General features: G+C 44.7%; 2 protein-coding genes across 2 annotated transcripts in view; both read left to right on the top strand.

Moving 5' to 3' along the window:
- LOC310796830 (paired box protein Pax-3-like) overlaps positions 1 to 777 on the top strand; it is a gene marked incomplete at both ends in the record, with an annotated part of 8452 nt that extends 7675 nt beyond the window's left edge. The window contains one exon of the mRNA XM_083659061.1: positions 772 to 777. Within this exon, the coding sequence (XP_083515187.1) occupies positions 772 to 777 (6 nt within the window). The remainder of the gene's footprint in view (positions 1 to 771) is intronic.
- A 788-nt stretch (positions 778 to 1565) lies between these two features.
- LOC310796664 (paired box protein Pax-3-like) overlaps positions 1566 to 21938 on the top strand; it is a gene marked incomplete at both ends in the record, with an annotated part of 26935 nt that continues 6562 nt past the window's right edge. The window contains 7 exons of the mRNA XM_083658909.1: positions 1566 to 1650; positions 2284 to 2519; positions 3139 to 3268; positions 3486 to 3629; positions 17649 to 17848; positions 19957 to 20122; positions 21067 to 21284. Of these exons, the coding sequence (XP_083515035.1) occupies positions 1566 to 1650; positions 2284 to 2519; positions 3139 to 3268; positions 3486 to 3629; positions 17649 to 17848; positions 19957 to 20122; positions 21067 to 21284 (1179 nt within the window). The remainder of the gene's footprint in view (positions 1651 to 2283; positions 2520 to 3138; positions 3269 to 3485; positions 3630 to 17648; positions 17849 to 19956; positions 20123 to 21066; positions 21285 to 21938) is intronic.

Genomic DNA, 21938 nt, shown 5'->3' with positions numbered 1-21938 from the left:
AGACCTAATAATAATAATAATAATAATAATAATAATAATAATAATAATAATAATAATAATAATAATAATAATAATAATAATCGGAATAGCCATAACAATCATAGTATCTGACATTATTATTATTATAATTTCACAAAATCAAAAATTATAAGAGTGGTTAGTATAACCCATCAAATATTTGTCTCACCTGTTGCTCTCTCTCACTCCCCCCCCCCCCTCTCTCTCTCTCCCATCTCTCTCAAAAGCAGTAGCAGTATAAGTTTCTATAGTCATAATTATGCAAACCTACTTCGCAGGTCCATGGACAGGCAGGTTAGGCTACTACAGCAATGACACTTAAAACTGAAGTTATTGATTACTCTCCCACGTGCTGCTGCCTCTTGGCGCCCTGCATAGAGTTTTAATCCGGTTAGAGAGCACCTGGGACGCAACGCGCAATAAAAAGATCTTAAAGAGAGCTCAGTGGATTGCTTTTTTTTAATAGATTATAGATGCAACCTAATTCACAATAATAGCCTAACCAATCATATAATATAATATAATATAATATAATATAATATAATATAATATAATATAATATAATATAATATAATATAATATAATAGGCTATTGCCTAATAGTCTATACGGATTTTGGACTGTTATTATTATTATTATTATTGATGTTATTATTATTATTATTATTATTATTATTATTATTATTATTATTATTATTATTATTATTATTATTATCTTCAGTGTTTGCTCATCTTTGTCTTGTTCTCGGTTGCAGCGATGACCAATTTCCCACGGGCATCATTAAAATAATAATTTAAACGATCCTGTCTAAATAAATATGCCTATAGCTATGACTATAATCTCACATCCAATGTAACCTATGTAGGGCTGCTTTTAGGGACATTTGGATTTGTTTGGAGGCAGAATGAATGATCAGTAGCCTATACAAATTTCATAAAATGCTTATAGGCTGTTAATGAGAGTTTCACCTGCATTTATTTATTTATTAGCTTTATTCAAATACCGTTCAGTTGTGCACTGAAAAGTTGAGTGCTCGGCGCAAGCTTGTTGTGACACAACAAGTTGAACTCGTGAGGTCAACCCAGACCAAAGGGAGCTCCCACTGTCCAATCACAAAGCTCCTCCGCTGCCTGGACGTCCGGGTCCTTGACCAATCAGCGGGCAAAGCGCGGAGTCAGAGGGGACAACGACCACAGATAAAATGTTTGACTTCCATCCATCCTCCCAAACCTCCCAGGACTGTTAGCAACAACCTTGAGAGCGGGCAGTCATTTTAACTTTGCTTCACCCAGCACTTTTGACTAAAACTACCACTTTAGCACAGTTATCAGCACTGGATAGCCATACTGGTCTGCAGCATTTCCGTGGGATTCAATTTTTTTCTTGGCGAGGCAACCTGTTACTCGAGGAACTGGAGGCTGCCTCGTACACGCCTGTAGACGAGGCAAAACACTGCAAACTAAAGTGTGTATGTGTCTGGGGGATTAAACGCGCAACGCAAAGGCAGTTTGGTGCAGTGAGTCGCTGCCTGGCGGAGGGTCAGGAGTCATGACAGCGCTAGCAGGAGGCTTACCGAGAATGATGCGGCCAACTCCACACCAGAACTACCCGCGAGGAGGATACTCTCTGGAAGGTAGGACCAGCTGCTACTGTTGTTCTTAACCTGCAGAAAAGCTTGACAAACTGAAAATATCTTCCTCGACAAGCCATAATATCGAGTCTATAAACATTTTATTTCTCTTCAAACAAGTGCATGAAAAAAATCACGTTTTCCATGCATATCCTAAGGCTATTTTGTTTCAGGATTTGTCTTATTTTGTTTAGCATAGCCTACTGAATGGCTCATTCAGGTCTCATTCTGCTCTGTTTCAAAATGGGCCATTTTTTACATTAAATTCAGAAACATGAAACCGCGTCGAAAACAATTGACACTGCCAGAAGTGTTGCTCTTGTTTCATCAAAATTAAGATTTTGAAACTGAGTAAAATATTATGTTATAGCTAAATTTTCTTTTTTTGCAGTAACGGGCACGGCACAACTTTGACTTTATAAAAGTTCCAAATTCAACTTCTCGTGCATGAAATCCAGCAGAGCACAGTTGTTGGCCTTATCCTCTAATAACAACCAAATTGATAATTCGCTTCTACAATAGGTTATAAAAAGAGAGAGAACATACAGTGGAGGCTATAGGAGGCCTTGACTTTTATGATGGGTCGACTTGTTTTGTATTGTGGTTACTGAGCGGTCTGCACTGCCCCATGTCCAGTGTCCACTCCGCTAGGCCAGGGTCGGGTCAACCAGCTCGGCGGGGTCTTCATAAACGGCAGGCCTTTGCCCAACCACATCCGGCACAAGATCGTGGAGATGGCACATCACGGCATCCGGCCCTGCGTCATCTCCCGCCAGCTGCGCGTGTCCCACGGCTGCGTCTCCAAGATCCTCTGCCGGTACCAGGAGACAGGCTCCATCAGGCCGGGGGCCATCGGAGGCAGCAAGCCAAAGGTGAGAGATCCATAACAGTGATGTGGTCTATTGGATGAATAAAATAAGCTCCAGACGGTGATCATCACGAGGAAAACGAGCACCAGGCTCAATAAAACGCTGTATTTTTTGTTGTTGTAAAGCACAAGGACACATTTAATGCTTTACCCCTCTTAATATGGCATATTACGCTTATGGTTAGCATACTTTAATGAATGTGGATATTAGGCTATATATGTGCCTACAACGGCAAGTAAACAAATCAAATAAATCTTCAGGTGGGAAAAGGAAATTAAAATGGATTTACCCTCATGCTACTGCTGGCAGCATCATCATCTTTATGCCCTAATCAGTTTAATAAGAACAATGTTTTGATTTGATTCAAAGTCGGTCGAATTCATCAGGACTTTTGTGAAAGGGCCATATGACACAACTTGGGGATTGTTTGACTTTATGGTTTACTTGTTATGCTATATACCGAAATATCATGATATAACTTTGCATTTTGCATGTTAACTTCTAAACACATTTTACAACTGCCTGCATCAACACAGCAAAACAAGAAAATCTTATACTGCATATTTCACATAGTTTACTTTGAATATATAAATTGATGCAGCTCTTCTCACTGCCTTTAAAGCAAACGACTTCTCCAGACGTGGACAAGAAAATCGAGGAGTACAAGAGAGAAAACCCGGGAATGTTCAGCTGGGAAATCAGGGACAAATTACTGAAAGATGGGATCTGCGACAGGAACAACGTTCCCTCAGGTAGACCTTCACATGCAATGCGATTAGATCATAAAAAAAACGAGAATAATTGGTTCATATTTATAAAAAATGTTATATGATATAGGCTATTTATTAAACAAAATAAATGCGAGGAATTAAGCACAATTATTGCCTCTTGTCAGAAATTAGCTGTTGGCCTATGGCTTGTATCATTTCTTTTGTAAAATATTTTGTGACCCTTTCTCCTGTTTCAAAGTGAGCGCCATCAGTCGCATCATGCGATGTAAATTCGGAGGAGTGGGTGAGGAAGAGGAGGATGATGATGAGGTTGAGAAGAGGGAGATGGAGGAGAACGAGCGACGAGCCAAGCACAGCATCGACGGCATCCTTGGAGACAGATGTAAGTTTCATTATTTTACAGTCATGCTGATTTTAACTGCTCACCATGCTCTGTGCAGTGCTGCTATAATGTTGCGAATTACAATTTACAATTAAATGGGCGAGAATTCAGTGATCTGATTGGTTGGAGTTCGATACAGGCAGTGCCACATTTGTTTTTGTTCTGTCTTTTGCTGGCAATTTCAGGTGTAACAAGTGGTATGTTGCTTGTATTAAATATACATGTATCTTTATCGATTTTTTTTTAACCTTTTAACAGATGAAATTGAACAACAACAACAATAATAATAATAATAATAATAATAATGATAATAATAATAATGATGATAATAATAATAATAATGATATTCATGAGGTTTCCATATGCGCTATTATAAACTTGAATCCTAAAACTATGATTAGGCCTATTAAAATTCGGAATGGGGGAATTTGCTTTTGTGTTATAACCGCAGTTATAAAAAAAAAATTTTTTTGGAAACGTTGTTTTTTCAGTAGCCTAGTTTTAGGTTTTTATGCATGCATTAGCCTTTATGCCACTGAGATTAAATAAATACAAAGGACAAAATGTTATTATGAAGGTAATCAAACATTTGCCCAGCTCACATAGCCTAAGAAACAGTTTTTTTGCGCACAATCGGACACTTGAGGATGAACTTGAGGAGACAAAGCAGCGAGAGTCCATTGAGACTCGCACCTCGGTTTGACGCGCACAAAAGCCAACCTCTAGTGAGCGGCTCAGCGGTGTACAAAAAGACGCCAAGGCTTTTCAAAATGTGGAAAGAAAGGGAGAAAAAACTGCGCTGACAAAAGGCCGCGAGAAGACATTATGAACCCGCAATGAGCGATGAATTATTCAGGAACACCAATGGGCTCAGTCGGACCTGTTTTATAGACTGCTCACTTAGAGGGAAAAAAGACCATTTTCACCTACAAAGTGTTAATTTGTGGCTTTTTCTGCTTAGGGCTAGATTTTGCCTTTCAGGAGAAACAAAACAGAGCCGAGGCTAAACACCGTAGACAAACACCTGTTGATTTACGACCTGTTGCGTCTGAGGAATGTCAGCTTCATGGAGTTGGAAACATAATGCAGCATATTAGAAATTAAAAAACCCATATACATAGGTCTATAAGTGTTTTTGGTGTGATTTGATGGCAAGTCAAATCGAAATAAAACGCTGGCTCATGTTTTGATCACTGTGATTTTCGATAGTTGATTGTTCAGTTTAATAGTAGTTAATAGGGAGATTATAGCCCCATATAATACACAGTAAAGTTAGTTAATGCAGTTAGCAGCTGGAAGGAGGCTACTACGCTAATGATTTTAACCTGTTAAAATGTGTAAATTCTCTTCAGGCCCTGTAATTAAATTGATCACTCCCCGTTATTTTTGCGCACCAGGCTTTTGTTAACAGTCTTTGCGCAATGGGCATGACGCTCAGCCATGTGAGCGCAGGGGAACCTCTCCACTAGATTAAATCCAAACCTTTTATTTCTTTCCACTTTCATCTCAGACAAAGTCCGCCCCTTTCCTTTCCGCCTAGGGCGCACACATTCATGCAATATCTATAGGCACTTCCCTCTCCCTCTTCCAGGCCAGACACATCTCCAATACAGATCAGCCATTGACTTCTCTAAACTGCTATCCGCACTTTTTCCACTTTGGGTCAGAACACATGGTTTCTGTTGGAAATAACTAACCAGAGTAAAATAAGTTAAGATGCATATTTTAAATTGCCCTCTTAATAATTCTTAGCACTTAGCACTTAGACTGCATGCCAGCACCTTTGCTTATTGTCCTCTGTGTACACTTTTTTTTATATTTATTTATTTATTTATTTATTTATTTATTTATTTATTTATTTATTTATTTATTTATTTATTTATTTATTTATTTATTTATTTATTTATTTATTATGTGCTTTGTCTTTTAATATATAAAACAAATAACAGGCTACTAACCAGTTCTAATCCAAATGGCCTATAGGGTGCATACATGCAAACAGCACAGAGACACTTTCCCCATACAGGATGGCACTATTTCATTCTTGTGTCTCTTTGTGGAAGTAGTTGTTGTTTTTTTCTTTTATAGCTCTTCATTAGAATGTGAAAAGAGTGGTTTGCCCACTGAGAGAGTGTCTTCTGGCCAAATATTGATTAAGTAGGTGTTTGCAGAGGCTATTGTTGTGGAGGAGAGAGGCCTGTTGCTCTCTGCCCCTTTCTCCTCTACCACTATTGTTGGCTTTCCTTAAGTGCTAAGATCAAAGCTGACTCATTTAGATTTATTTGTCTGGGAAAAGGACGTTGTGTAAGGTTTGTGGGATAAAGTATACTGGCAGCCCCAGGTCTGCATGGCATTAGCAAGTGCCTGGAACATGGTGGGAAAAGGATGCCCTCGAGCTGATTGTAATGTGTGCCGGAATGAATCGGATGCTAAATGGTTTACTTCCCCTTTAAGCTCAACTGTTGCGTATTTTTGCGTTAAGGAGATTTGTTCCCAAATGCATGAGAATATTTAAATAATATCATATTGCCTGAAATTGCATGACTTGGGTATTTCAATCAGTGGTATAGCAGCAGTTATTGGGGCGAGTTTGAAGGAAATAAGTGTGCCTTTTTCAAAGATACATTTCTCCTTAAAAGCAGCAGTGCAAGTATATGTTCAGTGAAGTCAATCTATAATGTGGGAAAAAATAGTAATTGGCAAACGGAATAATCCTAAAATATCACTTTTTTTTTTGCCTATACAATTTCACCATAGCACAATGTAACAAGGACTTGAGGACTCATGGGAGTGCTTATTGTTATTTCATAAAGAATTCACTTCATTAATTGATAGCATCCCTTCAGTTTATTACTATCACATATATACACTGTTAGCACTTTAGCCCCATTGAACTAATTAAAGTAACCAAAGTGGTGAAAGAGTAGCCCCACTCTTCCAGGATCTATTTACGGCAGTGGGGCTGAAAAGGGAGTGAGAAGAAGAAGAAAAAAAGAAAGCTCAGAAATACAAACAGTCAAAGGGATAACTTCTCTTTAAAGGGAGTCCTGTGGTGCCAAACTGAATGAGCCCGCTTCTTTCAAATCTGCCATGGTGAACGCAGTCAACATGTAATAATTGGTTTCATTGAGGTGCATTCCAACAATCTGCTGCCATTCTCCTGCCTCCATTGTCCGGAGGCAGGCAAATAGCCAGGGGGACAGGAGGAATCAAGTGCTGACAAAACATGAAAGATTTAGCTGCTTTTGTCAAAGAAACTGAGTAGGACTTTGTTTGTGTAAATAAAGTGGGTTACTGGCTCCCTGTGACTTTGGCATGGATTTGGAGAGAGGGAAAAATAGAAAGAGAGAGAGAGAGAGAGAGAGAGAGAGAGAGAGAGAGAGAGAGAGTAAGGAGTGCAGAATGAGCGTATTTGTGTATGAGAGTCCGAGTAGATGTTTTATTTTAAAGAATATACCAAGTCGGCAGAAACTTAGGTTCAAGTAAAGCCTGAGGGGCAAAACGATGACGACAATGAACCTCCACGTGTAGCCCCACATCGAAGCCATCTAATCCAATTATAACATTTCATAACTTCTATTCTCAGGAGACATCTAGGCATATAAACAGATACATTTCTCTCACACGCAGGGAGCAATAGCCTCTGAGTAACAGAGCAATATCCTACTCAGACGAGGGATCTTTCTAAGTTGTGTATTTTGTCATCGGCCCGTGCATTTTGCACGGTGCCTTTGTGAAGGAGGCAGACACTGGCAGCTAGTGGAGACTGTTTCTAGTCACAACAGACAGGAGGCCTCAATGCAACCAGTGGAATGTCTGCTTCAGCCATTTCCATTTTCCTCTCAGGGCCGGGGAATGGAGAAACCTACGTGGGCCTTGCTTTGTGTTTCTTCACTGTTCTTCCCTGGGTTGTTGGTGCTGGTAAGGCTAGGTCAGGCCAGTGGACTGTCTGCAAAAACAAACAAACAAAACCCACAAGGGAGGTTGATAGTGAATTCTTCCAAATTAATTTAATGGACAAGAATTTATATCTATACAAAAATGATGATGATGATGATAAGAGATTTCACAACGCGTTCTCTTCCCTTCTTCTCGCATATAAATACCCGACACATTTACTCTCTGTGTTGGCATCATTCTCAAGGCTCTGTCTCTCCCCGGAAAAAAAAGAACGAAAAAACCCACACTGGCTGATCTGCAGCTGAATGCCGGCTCTATGCTTCATTAAAGCCTCTTTCTCCGCTGGCACCCGCATTGTGATCCTCCAATATTAATTCAAAGGACAATTAATGAATGCAGGCCAACTTTGAAGTAAGGGGCTGGGGTCTTGCCCCCAGCCGGCCCCTCAACGCTGATGTACTCTCCGCATTCTCCCCACTAACCCCAGAGACACTGGCAAGTGACTGAAAGAGAAGCAGTGAGCAATGGAAGGTCAAGGAGAGGAGCCCCAGCAGAAAAAGAGCTCTCTATTTCCTTGGAAGTATTAGCCAAGCAAAACTCTGTGATGGGGAGGATAAAGGGGTGCGCAGAGAAAAGGGTCGGGGGGTGCGTGGGGGCGAGGGGACTCTGGCAAAAGGGAACACAATAGGATAGTTAATTGAGTAAAGCCAGACAGCGTTGTCAATCACTTAACTTTGTGTAGCCTCACTTTTTGTGGAGCTGTTTCGTTCAGCACATTGCACATTATGGACACGCCAGCGCAACTTTGCTGCCGTTTTGATTAATGTCCTTTTTTACCCTCTTTGAACAAAGAAAACCAATAGAAGAGAATAGCACTTTATAGGGTTATACGATTCTTAAAAATAACACAATTAAAACGAAAAACATCCAAGTCGGAGTATCTGTTTCTTGCAATAATCTAAACACGGGCCTTAAATATTGAAGAAATGCACGTGAAGCACATAAAACAAAAAAAAACAAGATGCCAACAACGAGGGCGAAATAAAAGGGCACAATGGAAAGGAGGCTGTAGTGTTCTGGGGCGAGAAAGAAGAGCGAGTATGGAATGTGAGGATGGCTTCTCTCTCTGTGTGCAGTTTGTGTGAAGTTTTGTTGCGGGGTCAGTGCTGAGGCCCTCTGCACCGCAGCGCTGCGCAGGGCAGCGGCTGTGGAAAGGTCAGAGGCTAACCTAGGGTCACTTGACTGTTAAAACTATCAGCCTCCAGGAAGACGAGGTTACCATAATGTTTGGCTGAAGATGACAGCTAATGGACTGCCTAATATCAGAGTACTTCATACCAGTGAATAGATGTCGACTAGATAGCACCTTTGTCACTGTAACTCAGCAGATCCTGCACTGAGCTAGACAGAGGTGAATCGGGCTTGGACTTGTGTGGAATGAGTTGGATCTGTGCTGGCTCGGCTCGGCTCGCTCGCTGCCGGACTGGAACGTGCGGCAGACTGGCGCGTTGCTGCGGCCCTGCATGTGGGCTGTGCAGCTGCTTTGTCGCCGCTCTGGGGGTGGAAATGCCACCGTGAAAAACTGTCACCTCACTGCGCCGCACTGGAACTAAATAATAACCACCTCACACTGGGCACACAGAATGGCCAAGCAGGGCCATTTGTGGCCTTTTTTTGTCACGTCACCTATATTAGACAGAGATACATCTTTCAACGTCATATCTCCAGCTCCTTCTTTGTGCGCGCAGGGGCCGACCTCCTGCGCTCACTCTTTCAATTTTTTCTGTCCATCACATCATCATCATTCTCTCTCTCCCTCTCTCGCTCTTTCTCTCTCTCTTTCTGCCCCCCCCCCTTCCTTCCCAGGCAGCTGCGGGTTCCTGGGGGCTCCTTAGCAAGTCAAGTGAGCAGCCCACTCACTCCCATTTTTCCCCTAACTGTTAACCCCAGCTGAGCCCATAAGCTGTCAGTTAACTATTCAGTTCCTCCGGTGCATCTGCTAGCTCTGGCTCCCTCTGTATGTGCTGCGCTGTTTTATTCAGTGGCCCACTCGCACTGTGCTGTGCGGCCTGAAAGGGCCAGATCTACTTCCCTGGGCAAATAACTAGTTCATTTGTCTCTTCTGCCCTTTGTTTTGCGTGGTGAACACATGTCACCAGCTCAATTACCTTCTCTATTAACAGCCCCTGGAGGACGGGCTAGCCAGCCCCTACCAAGACAAGGTCATAAACTGCCCCATATGCTCCCCTTCTCTTTCACTCTCTCTGGCTCTTCCCTGTGCTCTCTCCCTCTCTCTCTCTCTCTCTCTCTCTCTCTCTCTCTCTCTCTCTCTCTTATCTTGCCTCTCTTCTCTTTCACTTTTTGGTGCATCTCTTTGATCAGCCTCTCTCACACTTTCCGATTCTGTCTCATCATCTCCTTCTTTCCTTTTTCATTCAGTTTTAGCCATAACAAAATATATAAATATGTGCACATGCTTTGTGTGTGTGTGTGTGTGTGTGTGTGTGTGTGTGTGTGTGTGTGTGTGTGTGTGTGTGTGTGTGTGTGTGGTGTGTGTGTGCGAGCGTGCGTGCGCGCGCGCGCGCGCGCGCGTGTGTGTGTGTGTGTGTGTGTGTGTGAGCGTGCGTGCGTGCGTGCGCGCATGTGTGTGTGTGTGTGTGTGTGTGTGTGAGTTTATACGCACATGCGCGGGATGTATGGGCCTGTGTGTGTCTCTTCATATTAACATCTCTTGGATGGGCGGGAGGAGGGGTGGGGGGTGGGGGGGTGAGTCCTTGGCAAGGCGGGTTTAGGCCAATGGAGTCCACCCAGTAAACAAGAGCAGTCTTTATTCCCGTGGTTGGAATCCTCGCTGGTTTTCTTGGCGTGTTCGAGGCAGCACTGCTGCAGGTGAAGCTAATGGAACTGGACATTCCCAAAGTTCACATCTGTGACCTTCTGGAGTTTATCTTCCCTGCTTGTCAGGCTCCTCTCTTGATCGATAAATGGTTCTGTTTACTGAACCTGCAGCACTGTCCGTTTCTTGCTGAAGTTTGTGTGGAAGCGTGTGTGTCTGTGTGTGTATGTGTGTGGGTGGATGGAAGTGTGTGTGGAAGTGTGTATCTGTGTATAATGTGTGGTTACGTTTATTTAAGGGTCTCTGACTGATCAGTGAAAGGAACCTGTTGAAACAACTTGTTGAATACTCCAGTATCTACAAAACTACGCCAAATAAATATACTCCACACTAAACTGTTTAACACATAAACACTCTACTATCGCCTCCACTATCTGAACTTGCTTGTTATTGGTTTATTAACCTACATTTGACTTTGTTTTGAAATGTCTCTTCTATGGATAATTCTGCCACAACCCCAATTTCCGCTGGAGGGATAATAATCTATCTTTCTATTAAGATTCTTGTCAGAGCCACAGCCAAACTGTGCGCGGCTATGGAGTATTTTCAGCTCCCCAGCGCTTTAGCTGTAGCGTAAAATTTGATTTGGGTGTTTAAGTAAGGAGGTCGAGGCCTCCCTTTGTGTGTTTAGTATCCTCTTCTGCCGTTTGTCGAGGGGGAATGTGTGGGAACAACCCGCTCGGAGAGTCCGCTCTTGCATCGGCTCTCATCAGCCTCAGTCTGAAAACGTGACGGGCAAAGATGCGGGTGTTGGCGAGGGGTCAAGTGACGTGAAGGGACTGGACGTGATGGAAGGGACAGGTCCACTTTTGAAGAATGGCCAGCGTAGCAGAGCACCCCCCTCCATTCGCCCCGCACCCCTTCCCCCATGCAGCATCATCTTCAGGTGCCTTCAGCCTCCCACTCTCTCCTCTCCATGTCAAGCGCTTCAACTCCCCCATCCCCCACCCTCTGTGCCCCGACTCCCCCATCCCCCATCCCCCAACCTCTGTGGCCCTCGGGCTGTGGAGGGAGGGGATAAAGAGCTGCTCCCCTGCTGTGCCCCTCTGCAGCCCCCAGCGGCCCTTCTCTGCACCCCTTTGTCCCCCCCCCCACCCCACCACCACCCCTCCCCTCCCACTCTTCATTCCCCCACGCAGCCCCTGGCCCTACAGCCCCCATCTCACCCTGCAAGCCCCCCCCTCACTCCCCTGCTGGGCAGGTGACAGGCCCCTGAATGTGGGCCCGGGCGTCCCTGATGGCTCCTACAGATGGAGCGTGGTAATCGGCCCAATAGAGCCCTGCCACAGGCTTTTCCCTTCCAACGTACAAAGGCCTGGCCACATCACTTTCCAAAAAAAAAAAAAAAAGAAAGAAAGAAAGAAAGAAAGAAAGAGAGAGAGAAAGAGAGAGAGAGAGAGAGAGAGAGAGAGGGAGAGAGGGAGAGAGAGAGAGAGCGTGAGCCAGAGGATGACAAAAGCAACACTGTCATTTGCCATTAAGGGCGAGCCTGTGATGGAGTGTTCTCTCTGTAGTTACTAATAATAAAAACAGGGAGGGGGAAAACAGAGGGAGAGAGAGAGAGAGAGAAATAAAGGGAGTAAAAGGAGGGGAGACCTACCCCCCCCCCCCCCACCCTGCAGTTAACATGATACAGTGCCACTGGGGAGCGTTCTCCTCACAGGACTTTTATGAGCTCTCCTCTCTCCTCCCTCAGGAATCTTTTCGTTTCAGCTCCGTCATTGCCTCTCTTTCCTTTCCTTTCGTTCCCTGCTGCTCTGTCATTAAAATGGAAATTGCGTGTTTCTTAGCTTGCTGCTTTATATTAGTCTCTGTATAATCGAAGTTGCACTTCTCCGCGAGTATAAACAGCTCATAGAATCTGGATGACAATATTGTTGTTTGAAAAAAAACGTGTTTATAGGAAAGGTTTCAAGTTGTAGCTTCACACTGTGTGGCCTTCTCCTTATGAATATTGTGTGACGAGATGTACTCCAACTGGTCTGGAGCCACATCCTTACCTAAACAAACCACATCCCAAGCTCTAGAGTGGAGGTTCCAGGTCGTATCTCAACATCCCGCCAATCCCCTGTGAGCCTCTTTGGCAGCGTGGCGCCCGTATGCCTCGGTCCCAATGTAATAAAGAGCTCTTCCCGGCATCAGAGCGGGTCTCCGGAGCAGCAGCAGCAGCAGCAGCAGCAGCAGCAGCAGCAGCAGCAGCAGCAGCAGCAGCAGCAGCAGCGTTCCCTGGAGTCCAAATCCTTGTGTAATGCCTGGTCAGCCGCACACTGGCAACCGGCACAAACACTTCCTGCTCGGCTCCAGAGGCCGGCGCAGGCGAGGGGAGATCCCTGCTCCCCTGCAGCATGTCTGACTTGGCACTTTTTAATTAAAGCTTTAAATCTGGAGGGCAGCGGGGGAACCGACAGTCTGGGGGGGCGACCGGCCCTCTGGAGACGGCTTTTCTGTCGCTTCCACCTGTCCCTCCGCTTTTGGCTTCTCTCACTCTCTCCTAGTTTGTCTCCCTCACGGTGTTTAGGTGTTTGTCTCTCTCACTGTGTTTAGGTGTTTGTCTCTCTCACTGTGTTTAGGTGTTTGTCTCTCTCACGGTGTTTAGGTCTCTCTCATGGTGTTTAGGTGTTTGTCTCTCTCATGGTGTTTAGGTGTTTGTCTCTCTCACTGTGTTTAGGTGTTTGTCTCTCTCACGGTGTTTAGGTGTTTGTCTCTCATGGTGTTTAGGTGTTTGTCTCTCTCACTGTGTTTAGGTGTTTGTCTCTCTCACTGTGTTTAGGTGTTTGTCTCTCTCACGGTGTTTAGGTCTCTCTCATGGTGTTTAGGTGTTTGTCTCTCTCATGGTGTTTAGGTGTTTGTCTCTCTCACTGTGTTTAGGTGTTTGTCTCTCTCACTGTGTTTAGGTGTTTGTCTCTCTCACTGTGTTTAGGTGTTTGTCTCTCTCACGGTGTTTAGGTCTCTCTCATGGTGTTTAGGTGTTTGTCTCTCTCATGGTGTTTAGGTGTTTGTCTCTCTCACTGTGTTTAGGTGTTTGTCTCTCTCACGGTGTTTAGGTGTTTGTCTCTCTCACTGTGTTTAGGTGTCTGTCTCTCTCACGGTGTTTAGGTGTTTGTCTCTTTCACTGTGTTTAGGTGTTTGTCTCTCTCATGGTGTTTAGATGTTTTGTCTCTCTCACTGTGTTTAGGTGTTTGTCTCTCTCACTGTGTTTAGGTGTTTTGTCTCTCTCACTGTGTTTAGGTGTTTGTCTCTCTCACTGTGTTTAGGTGTTTTGTCTCTCTCACGGTGTTTAGGTGTTTGTCTCTCTCTATTTGTCTCTCTCACTGTGTTTAGGTGTTTGTCTCTCTCACGGTGTTTAGGTGTTTGTCTCTCATGGTGTTTAGGTGTTTGTCTCTCTCACGGTGTTTAGGTGTTTGTCTCTCTCACGGTGTTTAGGTGTTTGTCTCTCTCTATTTGTCTCTCTCACTGTGTTTAGGTGTTTGTCTCTCTCACGGTGTTTAGGTGTTTGTCTCTCATGGTGTTTAGGTGTTTGTCTCTCTCACGGTGTTTAGGTGTTTGTCTCTCTCACAGTGTTTAGGTGTTTGTCTCTCTCACAGTGTTTAGGTGTTTGTCTCTCTCACGGCGTTTAGGTGTTTGTCTCTCTCACAGTGTTTAGGTGTTTGTCTCTCTCACAGTGTTTAGGTGTTTGTCTCTCTCACAGTGTTTAGGTGTTTGTCTCTCTCACGGCGTTTAGGTGTTTGTCTCTCTCACAGTGTTTAGGTGTTTGTCTCTCTCACAGTGTTTAGGTGTTTGTCTCTCTCACGGTGTTTAGGTGTTTGTCTCTCTCACGGTGTTTAGGTGTTTGTCTCTCTCACTGTGTTTAGGTGTTTGTCTCTCTCACTGTGTTTAGGTGTTTGTCTCTCTCACGGTGTTTAGGTGTTTGTCTCTCATGGTGTTTAGGTGTTTGTCTCTCTCACGGCGTTTAGGTGTTTGTCTCTCTCACAGTGTTTAGGTGTTTGTCTCTCTCACAGTGTTTAGGTGTTTGTCTCTCTCACGGTGTTTAGGTGTTTGTCTCTCTCATGGTGTTTAGGTGTTTGTCTCTCTCACGGTGTTTAGGTGTTTGTCTCTCTCATGGTGTTTAGGTGTTTGTCTCTCTCACGGTGTTTAGGTGTTTGTCTCTCTCACTGTGTTTAGGTGTTTGTCTCTCTCACGGTGTTTAGGTGTTTGTCTCTCTCACAGTGTTTAGGTGTTTGTCTCTCTCACTGTGTTTAGGTGTTTGTCTCTCTCTGTTTGTCTCTCTCACGGTGTTTAGGTGTTTGTCTCTCTCACGGTGTTTAGGTGTTTGTCTCTCTCACGGTGTTTAGGTGTTTGTCTCTCTCACGGTGTTTAGGTGTTTGTCTCTCTCACTGTGTTTAGGTGTTTGTCTCTCTCACGGTGTTTAGGTGTTTGTCTCTCTCTGTTTGTCTCTCTCATGGTGTTTAGGTGTTTGTCTCTCTCACTGTGTTTAGGTGTTTGTCTCTCTCACTGTGTTTAGGTGTTTGTCTCTCTCACGGTGTTTAGGTGTTTGTCTCTCTCACAGTGTTTAGGTGTTTGTCTCTCTCACTGTGTTTAGGTGTTTGTCTCTCTCTGTTTGTCTCTCTCACGGTGTTTAGGTGTTTGTCTCTCTCACTGTGTTTAGGTGTTTGTCTCTCTCACGGTGTTTAGGTGTTTGTCTCTCTCTGTTTGTCTCTCTCATGGTGTTTAGGTGTGTGTCTCTCTCACAGTGTTTAGGTGTGTGTCTCTCTCACGGTGTTTAGGTGTTTGTCTCTCTCACAGTGTTTAGGTGTTTGTCTCTCTCACAGTGTTTAGGTGTTTGTCTCTCTCACTGTGTTTAGGTGTTTGTCTCTCTCACGGTGTTTAGGTGTTTGTCTGTCTCTGTTTGTCTCTCTCACGGTGTTTAGGTGTTTGTCTCTCTCACAGTGTTTAGGTGTTTGTCTCTCTCACAGTGTTTAGGTGTTTGTCTCTCTCACTGTGTTTAGGTGTTTGTCTCTCTCACGGTGTTTAGGTGTTTGTCTCTCTCATGGTGTTTAGGTGTTTGTCTCTCTCTGTTTGTCTCTCTCACGGTGTTTAGGTGTTTGTCTCTCTCACGGTGTTTAGGTGTTTGTCTCTCTCACGGTGTTTAGGTGTTTGTCTCTCTCACTGTGTTTAGGTGTTTGTCTCTCTCACGGTGTTTAGGTGTTTGTCTCTCTCATGGTGTTTAGGTGTTTGTCTCTCTCTGTTTGTCTCTTTCACGGTGTTTAGGTGTTTGTCTCTCTCATGGTGTTTAGGTGTTTGTCTCTCTCACGGTGTTTAGGTGTTTGTCTCTTTCACGGTGTTTAGGTGTTTGTCTCTCTCATGGTGTTTAGGTGTTTGTCTCTCTCACGGTGTTTAGGTGTTTGTCTCTTTCACTGTGTTTAGGTGTTTGTCTCTCACGGTGTTTAGGTGTTTGTCTCTCTCACTGTGTTTAGGTGTTTGTCTCTCTCACTGTGTTTAGGTGTTTGTCTCTCTCACTGTGTTTAGGTGTTTGTCTCTCTCACGGTGTTTAGGTGTTTGTCTCTCACGGTGTTTAGGTGTTTGTCTCTCTCACTGTGTTTAGGTGTTTGTCTCTCTCACGGTGTTTAGGTGTTTGTCTCTCTCACTGTGTTTAGGTGTTTTGTCTCTCTCACTGTGTTTAGGTGTTTGTCTCTCTCACGGCGTTTAGGTGTTTGTCTCTCTCACTGTGTTTAGGTGTTTGTCTCTCTCACGGTGTTTAGGTGTTTGTCTCTCTCACTGTGTTTAGGTGTTTGTCTCTCTCACAGTTTGCGCTCCGGTGTAGCGCCGTTAGGGTGCAGCGAAGCCTCGGCTAACTGCAGTAAGGTTTAAGGGGTCCCTCAGGGCAGAGAGGGTGTGGACTCCAAACTCTTTCTTCTTGTCTCCATCTGTGTTTGAAACATTGTCATAGAGCGAGCGCATTGAGGCAAAGCCAGACGCGGCAGATGCATGTTTGCGAGCGTGTGTATGACGGAGAAAGATGGGGGATTGGAGACATGTAATGGCGGACAATGGCGGGCTGTCACGCTAGTTTGTGGCGCCTAATCATTATTTAATAGATGGATAACCTCCCCCATACGCCGCCATAGTCCTCCAGCTCCCAGTCCCAAGCCTTCATTGACTCCCTTCTTCTGCTGAATTAGATCCCAAAGGCTGTCGCCCAGTCAGCCCGGTCCCTCTGTCCTGCCCTCTACTGAACAAACAGATTAACAAGCACCTGCAAAGGGATGGTGCCTGCCTTTCACCATGGGACCATATCTCCATAGTGCACAGCACGGCTAAGTCCAGGAGAGACATACTGGCCCGGGGGATAGATACCCCGGAGGGACCTAGTCCCCTCTAATCCATGTTCAAGCAGCCTCTGGCTTTTGATCCCCTCTGGAGCCACGGAGGAGTTTAAGAGACCAGGAGGACACAATCTGAAGTGGCTGTAGGCCTCCTCTGTGCTGTAGGAGCATAATCTATTGCCTCAGGCCTCATGGCATCATGGCTGTGTTGTCAAAGTAATAGTCTGACTCAGTGGAAGTAGGCTGCGGGTGTATTAAGCTCTGCCATTGGTGCCGTCCATTTCGCTTCTGCTATTGGTGTGTTTTCAAAGTACCTGTCGCTACGTGAAACAACAACAACCTGCGAGCTAGCAAACTACACCCTGAAAATGGCAAGTTTGACATGCTTGACATACATTTTCACTGTTTTATTTGGTGTTTTCTTTTGCGGGGATTTAGCAATTTGGTTCCACAAAAACAAGTTCCTCCCTGAGGCTATTTTGCAAGGACACCGTCGATGGGCTTACTAGCGCCACCCAAGACGATTGGGATTGGTGTAAAGCAGTGTTTCCCAAACTATGGGTCGGGACCGAATTTGGGTCGCGGACCCGTGGGTGGTGGGTCACCAACTGGTCGTCATGGCAACTCATTGCCGTATGTATTTTTGTGGCTTTGGGTCCCAGGGAGACGCAAAATGTATCTTTTGAGTCCCAAGATGACAAAGTTTGGGAAGCCCTGGTTTAAAGAAATGCAAACAAGGCAGAGCGTTTTTTCGCCCTATACCAAAATGATAGTAGGTTGAGCCAGACTCTCTCCAGTGCTGGTGAAGCGTGGACATAGTCTGGCCAAGCGAGGCTATCCAAGTAGTTACCCCAAGTTTGACTCCTGCCTCTGAACGATAGCAGCCAAAGTAAGGGTGTGTTGGTGGTTCTGTGGTTTCAGCCAGCCACTCGGACGAGGGCTCTGACGTGGACTCGGAGCCGGGCCTGCCCCTGAAGAGGAAGCAGCGCCGCAGCCGCACCACCTTCACCGCCGAGCAGCTGGAGGAGCTGGAGAGGGCCTTCGAGAGGACCCACTACCCAGACATCTACACCAGAGAGGAACTCGCCCAGAGAGCCAAGCTGACCGAGGCCAGAGTGCAGGTCAGAGACACACACACACACACGCATGCACGCACACACACACACACACACGCACGCACGCACGCACGCACGCACGCACGCACGCACGCACGCACGCACGCACAACACACACACACACACACACACACACACACACACACACACACACACACACACACACACACACACACACACACACAGAGTAATCATACGTAATCCACTACAGATTACTGAATTACATGCCCTATATGTAATTTGTAACATATTCCATTAGATTACTCAAGCAACGTATTCTAAATACTTTGGATTTACTTTTGGAATACTTCAAAATTGTCTTGCTGAGCCCATTCGTCGGGGTCTCTCTGAATGTACGCAAAACGTGAGGGCAATGTGGTCACAACGCTCACTGATGTAATGTTGCGACCTTCTTCAGCATGTTTGTAAGTCAAATGTTTATATTTCCATCATATGTCCTGGCTCTGCGTCTCCTCTGACATTGCCCTTCTCGTGTGCCGTGTGGCAGGACCGTGCACTGCGCACTGCGCACGCACAAATCATTGCACGTTTTTTCAAACCTGCTTATGGGAAATGTGTGCCTCGTATAACTTTTAGGCCAAATAAAAACAAATAAGAAACAAAGTAATCCCTTAAAGTAATCTATTTTCAAAGACAGTGACTGTATTCAGGATACCACCAGTTTACCGTAACTGTAATGAATACCCCAACCCTGGTCCCAGGGACCTAATCTTGACAGAAAAGCAATGTGTTGGCCTGTCATAGATATTGCATGTGGGCGTTAAATTGCCTTGGGATGTTGACATGCATTCCTCCATACAGCCATTAGACACGTGGACCCCCCCCCCCCCCCCACACACACACGCACACGCACACACACACACACACACACACACACACACACACACACACACACACACACACACACACACACACACACACACTGTACCCTGTGTGTGCATAATATAGTGAAGAAGGCGCCCTATTTTGGTCAGAGCTTGTGAGAAAGCACTGTAAGATCCTCAAATAGATGCCTGATTTAGATATGTGTAATAATATAGCCTTTTTACAGCTGTAACAGCTTTATGGGCTCGCTTTATCTGAACCCAGTGACTGAGCACAAAGGCATAATGTCACTGTGGTTTCACTGCACTCTCCAGATGTTCAGATCTCTATCGGCTCAAGCTCCTGGCTATGGGACCGACCGAGAGCATTTGCACACACACACACACACACACACACACACACACACACACACACACACACGTGCACGCACACACACACACACACACACACACACACACGCAACACACGCATGCACACACGCATGCGCACTCTCACACACATGCATACACACACACACACACACACACACACACACACACACGCACGCACGCACGCACATAAACACGCGCAGTAAACACAATACACAGCAGATATTATGTCATCAAAACAACATAACATAACTGTAATTGAATTAGCAGATAATCATGACTATCTAATATAGAGTGCCAAAGTCACGCCCTCTTCCGGTTTCGGCATATGACCTAAGTGATTTCATTCCCATTCATGTTCCCCTAGACTAGAGTCTAGGGGAACATGAATGGGAATGAAATGAGAAGCACTGGTCTAGGGCCTAGAGCAGTGCTTCTCAGCCTTTTTACACCAAGTACCACCTCAGAAATTACCACCATATTACCACAGGTTGAGAACCACTGCTCTAGACATTTCATAAAATCTGTAGAAAAATAATTCCGCTATATTTAGAATCAGGACCATACATTGTATGTGAAATGAGTGAAATGTTATATGGCATACAACATTTCACTCATACCAAAAATAAATAAAATAAAAACTTTTTTCGCACTTTTTTTTGTTTTTGGTCCAAGTGAAATGCTCTATGCCACATATCTATGGTCTCTCCTGATTCTGAATATAGCAGAATCGCTTGGTTTGACCAAGGACAACTCTTTTTATAAGGATTTTACAAAATGGAAAAATTAATTGGAATGAAATCCCCTAGGCCGTATGCCGAACCCAGAAGAGGGCGTGAGTTTGGCACTCTATTAGACAAAGCATGAAATAACCACCACTTGTCTCCGTTCTTCTGTCAGGTATGGTTCAGCAACAGGAGAGCCCGCTGGAGGAAACAAGCGGGAGCCAATCAGCTGATGGCGTTTAACCACCTGATCCCCGGCGGTTTCCCTCCGTCAGCGATGTCGGGCCTTCAGCCCTATCAGCTGTCAGACAGCCCCTACCCTCCCTCTTCCATAGCTCAAGGTACGCACAGCCCAACCAGCATTTCCACGGGTCCTTCAAAGTCTTAAAAAGTCTTAAATCCAATCATCTGAATTTTAGGCCTTAAAATGTCTTAAATTCGACTGCATTTATATAAAATGAAGTTAATGTTGCTCTTATAAAGTTAAGCTGTATTCAAATAATAATGCATAACAAATTTGAAGCTGCTACACCTTGGCCAAGAAAATGCTGAAATGAGGAACATTGGGTATAAAGGCATTATGGGAAGTCTTAAATACATCAAGCCGCTGTAAAAAGCCAGCAGCAAATGCCTGCTGCCATCTCCCAATATTCAGTTTCACATGGTGGGGCATCAAAGTAGCTACTTTCTTGCCTGTATGGATGTGAAATAGGTCTTAAATTGCATTCATAATGGTCTTAAAAAGGTCTTAAAAAGTCTTAAATTCAACTTGTTGAAACCTGCAGAAACCCTGAGCCCAACACACTCGGTCCAGCTGAGCACACTTATGGGGCTTATGCTTTCCATCCTAACAGCTAGAGAGTTTAGAATGTTCTGGCAGAGTTGAGTAATGGTTCTGTAAATGTGATTACACTGAAACAAATATCCATCTCAGTAAGTCATTTAATCTACTTCTTACTTTTGTTAACCTTTCCTCAAACAAGTGAAAAGTGCCAATATATGCTTCACTTGTTTCCAATTCAAAATTGCATGTTTCAAGAATTATCCTTGAACCAAGTGCAATTTATTGGACATTTAGTGTAAAGATCTGTTGTAGAATTATAGAAAATTTGAAAAACAAGTCAAACTGCATGAGAAACAAGTGGAATGATCTCACATTAATGGATTTCTTTTCTTTTACCGTAAGAAAAATTAGACGATCCATATGCAACTATAGTGTGATCTAGTTGCCTCAACATATATTGAGCTCTTATTCCCCCTCTGTCTTGCTCGTCATCTCCCTCAGCAGAGCAGCCCAGCACAGTCCACCGGCCGCAGCCTCTGCCCCCCACCTCGGTGCACCAGACTGGGCTTGGCTCGTCAGCGGGGTCCCAGGACGGCGGCTCGGCCTACTGCCTGTCCTCCGGACGTCACGGCTTCTCAGGCTACTCTGACAGCTTCGTGGCCCAGACAGGACACTCCAATACGGTCAACCCCACCATCAGCAACAGCCTCTCACCACAGGTTAGTCTAGATTAGAATAATGCAGCTACTCATGCATGTGGAAATACACAGAGAAATACATGTAGAAAGATATGTAGGTATACATAGATATCTATATACACATATTGTACTGTACCTAGACACACGCACATACATTGTCTTTCTAGCAACCCCCCCCCCCCCCCCCACACACACACACACACACACACACACACACAGATGCTCTTATGCATGACCTGGAAGATGTCATTGCAATGACATTGATGAGGACCTTGTTAGGCTTAAAAACAACAACAACACGGTGGCTTCTCGTTCTGTTTATGCTGATGGGTTGCTGATGAATTTAAAATGTGGCGAATGTCAGTCTTTTGGGGGAGAGACAGGAGCAGTTATGAGGAAGGATGAGTGGAAGTTGGACGATGACACAAATCAAAACTGAAAAGACAATTATGGCCGATTACACAGTCATCAGTGTCCATCAGTGGCTCCCTCCCAGCCCAGAAGATGGACTAACAGGCGGAAAACGAGCTTTTAACCGCCACAAAGGGTGGCCAGCCCGCACGCAATGCATGCTGGGTACTATTTCCCATGAGAGAGATTCTCAGGCTCCTGTCAGTTACAGATTAAAAAAACAAACTGCCTCAGGCGGGCCTGTCTATGTGAACGCCTCAGGAT

This window comes from Poromitra crassiceps (genome assembly GCF_964638095.1).
Source record: "Poromitra crassiceps genome assembly, chromosome: 23".
NCBI classification, from domain to species: Eukaryota; Metazoa; Chordata; class Actinopteri; order Beryciformes; family Melamphaidae; genus Poromitra; species Poromitra crassiceps.
Note: the sequence above shows the minus strand (reverse complement) of the source record. Positions and strands in the feature narration are given on the sequence as shown.